At 50.9% G+C, this 7,100-nt stretch overlaps 1 protein-coding gene across 1 annotated transcript; it reads left to right on the top strand.

Moving 5' to 3' along the window:
- Window positions 1–998: 998 nt before the first annotated feature.
- LOC310877808 (uncharacterized protein) lies at window positions 999–5,576 on the top strand (the record flags this gene model as incomplete). Its single annotated transcript, XM_083791757.1, has 6 exons — window positions 999–1,044; window positions 2,442–2,543; window positions 3,007–3,054; window positions 3,979–4,188; window positions 4,276–4,458; window positions 4,981–5,576. 6 exons carry the CDS (start codon window positions 999–1,001, stop codon window positions 5,574–5,576), a joined length of 1,185 nt encoding a protein of 394 aa, XP_083647883.1.
- Window positions 5,577–7,100: the final 1,524 nt, after the last annotated feature.

Raw genomic sequence — 7,100 nt, 5'->3', positions numbered from 1 at the left:
TGAAACCTGTCATCCAGTGACATCTCTGAAAACACACATTAACAAAATGTAGTGGTGGTCCCTGCTTCATCTCTCTCTTAGCTAATAATAATAATAAAACTTTATTTGTATAGCACATTTCATGACATGAAATGCAGCTCAAAGTGCTTTACAGAACAATGGAGAATAAAAGAAAAGCAAGGCAACGACAGTAATGCAATACAGTGAGGACATGAATAACAAAAACTAAAATAAAAACAACTAAAGGGGTCCTTGGCCTGAAAAAAAGACCCCTGCCCTATACACTAAGAAATACAATCACGAAAAACAACAAAAGAAATTCCCTAACATACAATATCTAATACTATTTAAAAAGAAATCCAATAAAACTATAAAGCATTGGCGCAAGTGCTGTTATTGTTGCTTGCATTTATCAGAAACCTTTTTCGGAGATTCTGGGCCCTTTTCCTTTTTGCTCTTCCTGAAATAGTTTCGAGGAGTACTGACTGGCTTTTCCGGAACGGGAGCGACACTGGCCTCCGCCACCGCCGCTCCCTCGTCACCCTGAGGCTCTGCTCCTGGCGCGGAGGAGACCGCAGCCTCCTGCACCTCTGCTGGAGGAGCAACCTCCTCTGAGGCGGAGGAGACCGCAGCCTCCTGCACCTCTGCTGGAGGAGCAACCTCCTCTGGAGGAACAACCTCCTCTGAGGCGGAGGAGACCGCAGCCTCCTGCACCTCTGCTGGAGGAGAAACCTCCTCTGGAGAAGCAACCTCCTCTGAGGCGGAGGAGACCACAGCCTCCACCTCTGCTGGAGGAGCAACCTCCTCTGGAGGAACAACCTCCTCAGCTGCAGCAACCTCCTCAGCTGCAGCAACCTGCCCTGAGGCCTGCGGTGGTAGTTCCACGTCTGCAGCCTCTTCCGCGACACTCGCTGCTGCCTCTGTCTCAGCGGAGCCCGCCTCTGGCGCTGATGAGGGTTCTGTACTAGTCTCAACCGCCGGAGGCTCAGGTTGGGGTGATGAGGCCTGACCGGCTGCCTCCGATGATGATGGCCCTTGAGATGGGTCGGCAACTTGGCCGGACGCTACCGGAACGTTGCTGACTCCTTTGTCCTCATCCACTGGCGCTGCCTCTTCTTCTTCTTCTTTGGCCTCTTGGGTTGGTGTCATTTCTTCCACGGCGCTTGAGTCGGCAGCTGGACTCTCTTCCACAGGCGGAGCCACGTCCCCACCCTCTGGAGGCTGCTTCACCTGACCCGTGGCCACCTGAGCAGGTGTTTCTGCCGCGTCGGGCACCGGTTCCTCTGTTGTTTCAGCGACTTGTACAGTTTCTTCATCTCCGTTTGTCTCCGCTGCTTCAGTGACTTCGATAGTTTCTTCGTCTTCATTTGTTTCTGCTGTTTCAGCGACTTCCGTCGGCTCCACGACTTCAGTCGTTTCTGCCGCTTCTGTCACTGGTACAGTTTCCACTGCTTCGGCCACTGGTACAGTTTCCTCTGCTTCGGCCACTGGTACAGTTTCCTCTGTTTCAGTCACTGGTACAGTTTCCTCTGCTTCGGCCACTGGTACAGTTTCCTCTGTTTCAGTCACTGGTACAGTTTCCTCTGCTTCTGTCACTGGTACAGTTTCCTCTGCTTCTGTCACTGGTACAGTTTCCTCTGCTTCTGTCACTGGTACAGTTTCCTCTGCTTCGATCACTGGTACAGTTTCCTCTGCTTCTGTTACTGGTACAGTTTCCTCTGCTTCTGTCACTGGTACAGTTTCCTCTGCTTCTGTCACTGGTACAGTTTCTGCTGCTTCTGTCACTGGTACAGTTTCCTCTGCTTCGGTCACTGGTACAGTTTCCTCTGCTTCGGTCACTGGTACAGTTTCCTCTGCTTCGGTCACTGGTACAGTTTCCTCTGCTTCGGCCACTGGTACAGTTTCCTCTGCTTCGGCCACTGGTACAGTTTCCTCTGCTTCGGCCACTGGTACAGTTTCCTCTGCTTCTGTCACTGGTACAGTTTCTGCTGCTTCTGTCACTGGTACAGTTTCCTCTGCTTCGGTCACTGGTACAGTTTCCTCTGCTTCGGCCACTGGTACAGTTTCCTCTGTTTCAGTCACTGGTACAGTTTCCTCTGCTTCTGTCACTGGTACAGTTTCCTCTGCTTCTGTCACTGGTACAGTTTCCTCTGCTTCTGTCACTGGTACAGTTTCCTCTGCTTCGATCACTGGTACAGTTTCCTCTGCTTCTGTTACTGGTACAGTTTCCTCTGCTTCTGTCACTGGTACAGTTTCCTCTGCTTCTGTCACTGGTACAGTTTCTGCTGCTTCTGTCACTGGTACAGTTTCCTCTGCTTCGGTCACTGGTACAGTTTCCTCTGCTTCGGTCACTGGTACAGTTTCCTCTGCTTCGGTCACTGGTACAGTTTCCTCTGCTTCGGCCACTGGTACAGTTTCCTCTGCTTCGGCCACTGGTACAGTTTCCTCTGCTTCGGCCACTGGTACAGTTTCCTCTGCTTCTGTCACTGGTACAGTTTCTGCTGCTTCTGTCACTGGTACAGTTTCCTCTGCTTCGGTCACTGGTACAGTTTCCTCTGCTTCGGTCACTGGTACAGTTTCCTCTGCTTCGGCCACTGGTACAGTTTCCTCTGCTTCGGTCACTGGTACAGTTTCCTCTGCTTCGGCCACTGGTACAGTTTCCTCTACTTCGGCCACTGGTACAGTTTCCTCTGCTTCTGTCACTGGTACAGTTTCCTCTACTTCTGTCACTGGTACAGTTTCTGCTGCTTCTGTCACTGGTACAGTTTCCTCTGCTTCGGTCACTGGTACAGTTTCCTCTGCTTCGGTCACTGGTAGTTTCCTCTGCTTCGGCCACTGGTACAGTTTCCTCTGCTTCTGTCACTGGTACAGTTTCCTCTGCTTCGGCCACTGGTACAGTTTCCTCTGCTTCGGTCACTGGTACAGTTTCCTCTGCTTCGGTCACTGGTACAGTTTCCTCTACTTCGGCCACTGGTACAGTTTCCTCTGCTTCTGTTACTGGTAAAGTTTCCTCTGCTTCAGTCACTGGTACAGTTTCCTCTACTTCTGTCACTGGTACAGTTTCCTCTACTTCGGTCACTGGTACAGTTTCCTCTGCTTCTGTCAATGGTACAGTTTCCTCTACTTCGGTCACTGGTACAGTTTCCTCTGCTTCGGCCACTGGTACAGTTTCCTCTGCTTCTGTCACTGGTACAGTTTCCTCTGCTTCTGTCACTGGTACAGTTTCCTCTGCTTCGGTCACTGGTACAGTTTCCTCTACTTCGGTCACTGGTACAGTTTCCTCTGCTTCGGCCACTGGTACAGTTTCCTCTGCTTCTGTCACTGGTACAGTTTCCTCTACTTCGGTCACTGGTACAGTTTCCTCTGCTTCGGCCACTGGTACAGTTTCCTCTGTTTCAGTCACTGGTACAGTTTCCTCTGCTTCGGCCACTGGTACAGTTTCCTCTGTTTCAGTCACTGGTACAGTTTCCTCTGTTTCAGACACTGGTACAGTTTCCTCTGTTTCAGTCACTGGTACAGTTTCCTCTGTTTCAGTCACTGGTACAGTTTCCTCTGTTTCAGTCACTGGTACAGTTTCCTCTGTTTCAGTCACTGGTACAGTTTCCTCTGTTTCAGCCACTGGTACAGTTTCCTCTGTTTCAGTCACTGGTACAGTTTCCTCTGCTTCGGCCACTGGTACAGTTTCCTCTGCTTCGGTCACTGGTACAGTTTCCTCTGCTTCGGTCACTGGTACAGTTTCCTCTACTTCGGCCACTGGTACAGTTTCCTCTGCTTCTGTTACTGGTAAAGTTTCCTCTGCTTCTGTCACTGGTACAGTTTCCTCTACTTCTGTCACTGGTACAGTATCCTCTACTTCAGTCACTGGTACAGTTTCCTCTGCTTCTGTCACTGGTACAGTTTCCTCTACTTCGGTCACTGGTACAGTTTCCTCTGCTTCGGCCACTGGTACAGTTTCCTCTGCTTCTGTCACTGGTACAGTTTCCTCTACTTCGGTCAATGGTACAGTTTCCTCTGCTTCGGTCACTGGTACAGTTTCTGCTGCTTCTGTCGCTGGTACAGTTTCTGCTGCTTCTGTCACTGGTACAGTTTCCTCTGCTTCTGTCACTGGTACAGTTTCCTCTGCTTCAGTCACTGGTACAGTTTCCTCTGCTTCTGTCACTGGTACAGTTTCCTCTGCTTCGGTCACTGGTACAGTTTCCTCTGCTTCGGTCACTGGTACAGTTTCCTCTGCTTCGGTCACTGGTACAGTTTCCTCTACTTCGGTCACTGGTGCAGTTTCCTCTGCTTCAGTCACTGGTACAGTTTCCTCTGCTTTTGTCACTGGTACAGTTTCCTCTGCTTCAGTCACTGGTAAAGTTTCTGCTGCTTCAGTCACTGGTACAGTTTCCTCTGTTTCTGTCACTGGTACAGTTTCCTCTGCTTCAGTCACTGGTACAGTTTCTGCTGCTTCAGTCACTGGTACAGTTTCCTCTACTTCTGTCACTGGTACAGTTTCCTCTGCTTCGGTCACTGGTACAGTTTCAGCGGCTTCTGTCACTGGTACAGTTTCCTCTACTTCTGGTACAGTTTCTACTGCTTCTGTCGCTGGTACAGTTTCCTCTGTTTCTGTCACTGGTACAGTTTCCTCTACTTCTGGTACAATCTCTACTGCTTCGGTCACTGGTACAGTTTCTGCTGTTTCTGTCACTGGTACAGTTTCCTCTGCTTCGGTCACTGGTACAGTTTCAGCTGCTTCTGTCACTGGTACAGTTTCCTCTACTTCTGGTACAGTTTCTACTGCTTCTGTCGCTGGTACAGTTTCCTCTGCTTCTGTCACTGGTACAGTTTCCTCTACTTCTGGTACAGTTTCTACTGCTTCTGTCGCTGGTACAGTTTCCTCTGTTTCGGTCACTGGTACAGTTTCTGCTGTTTCTGTCACTGGTACAGTTTCTGCTGTTTCTGTCACTGGTACAGTTTCCTCTGCTTCAGTCACTGGTACAGTTTCTACTGCTTCGGTCACTGGTACAGTTTCTAATGTTTCGGTCACTGGTACAGTTTCTACTGCTTCTGTCACTGGTACAGTTTCCTCTATTTCTGGTACAATTTCCTTTACTTCGGTCACTGGTGCAGTTTCCTCTACTTCAGTAACTGGTACTGTTTCTACTGTTTCGGTCACTGGTACTGTTTCTACTACTTCGGTCACTGGTACTGTTTCTACTGCTTCTGTCACTGGTACAGTTTCCTCTTCTTCGGTTGTTTCTGCCGCTTCGGTCACCTTTGCTGTTTCGTCGCCAAGGGCCAGAGTTTCTTCCACCTTTTCTTCACCCGGAGCTGCAGTGACTTCTGGCAGGAGGTCTGACGGAGCTGCAGTGACTTCTGGCAGGAGGTCTGATGGAGCTGCAGTGACTTCTGGCAGGAGGTCTGACGGAGCTGCAGTGACTTCTGGCAGGAGGTCTGAAGGAGCTGCAGTGACTTCTGGCAGGAGGTCTAGAGCTGCAGTGACTTCAGGAATTGCAGGAACACTTCGTCGGCCAGCTCAAAGAGAGGCGTTTGAGCCATCTGCGCTAGATTTACTGCTACTACTGTCTCGGATGTGACTAGGTCGATCAGACCAGCCCTCTGAACGTCTAGGGTCTCGGGCTCGATTATGGAAATGATCTCTTCTACTTTCTTGCCTGATTCACTCTTGCCCTCAAACACCAATTTCCTAATTTAAAACGGGTTTGAGGGGCACGGTGGCACAGTTGGTAGTGCTGTCGCCTCACAGCTAGAAGGTCCTGGGTTCGATTCCCGCTCGGGGCGCTGTGGGTGCTGGCGGCGTGTTTCCTCCTCCGCGTCATCAGTGCCCATACCCGAAGGCGGGGTTGGCGAAAGGGCCTTTCTGTGTGGAGTTTGCATGTTCTCTCCGTGTCCCCTAGGGTAGGTACCCTCACAAAAACATGCAGTAATCCTGGTCTCTAAACTGCCTCCCCCTGGCCAGCTGGGACGCCTGATGGAGGGGAAAGGAACTGGTTGGAATAACGTGCTCCTTCCACGCGCTACGTCCAACCAGGGAAACTCCCCCCTGTCAGGTGTAAAGGAGCAACTTGGACACTCAAGCATGAAGGAAGCATGAGTTAAGTCCGTTGCTCTCCCTAGGTTGGCGGAGGGTGTGTAGAGCCCAGGATCAGAAGCTGCTGTGGCTGAATGATGTAGCGCATGGGCTGCATCATCGGGGAGGTGGTGTAGTAGACAGGCTGCTGCTGCTGCGGCGGCAGTACAAAGATCTGGCCAGCAGGCGGCGAGAGCGTAGCGGACTGACTGACGTTAGACGCAGACTGACTGGAGCTAAAAGCAGACTGGCCGAGGTTAGTAGAATTACTGACGTTAGTATTACTGACGTTAGAAATGTTAGAAACGTTGGAAACTTTTGAGACGTTGGAAACTTTAGAGACGTTGGAAACATTAGAAACTTTAGAAGCGTTGGTAACAGAGCTGGACGGAGGTTTTGGAGGCGGGGCAGCCTTAACGGCGTTGGTGGAGGACTTTCTGACGTTGACGTTGCTGACGCTGCTAGAGGACATCCTGTTCGCACGCCACGTCTCGACGGCGCGCTCGACTCTGGGCCGCTCGACCACACTCCTGGCGACGCTCTGCAGTTTGGGCGACCTTTGCGGTATCACGGGCGACGGGAGTTTGACGGGAGAGCAGATCTCGGCCAGGCGCCTGAACTTGGGCCCCAGGTCGTCGAGGAACTGGAGGTCGTTCTCCGCTTCCAGGAGGCTGCAGCACCCCACCGAGCCAGCGGGGGAGCCCTGGCCCTCGAAGTTGTAGACCAGCAGGCTGTCCTTGACTGGCATGGCACACACTGCTTTCTGCATATGAGAGAGAGAGAGAGAGGCAGAAGCATGTTATGTTATGTTGGGCTGCCTGTTCATTTTGAACAAAATCATCCACATCAAAAGTTCCACATTAAGGTCCATTTATTTACAACATACCTGGGAGTAGTAGTTATTGAGGAAAGCTGCATGTTACGCTACGTCGCTACATTACAACATACCTGGGAGTAGTAGTCATCGAGGAAAGCTACATGCTACGCTACGTCGCTACGTTACAACATACCTGGGAGTAGTCGTTATTGA

Source organism: Protomyctophum parallelum (assembly GCF_964188405.1).
Source record: "Protomyctophum parallelum genome assembly, chromosome: 20".
NCBI lineage: Eukaryota > Metazoa > Chordata > Actinopteri > Myctophiformes > Myctophidae > Protomyctophum > Protomyctophum parallelum.
Note: the sequence above shows the minus strand (reverse complement) of the source record. Positions and strands in the feature narration are given on the sequence as shown.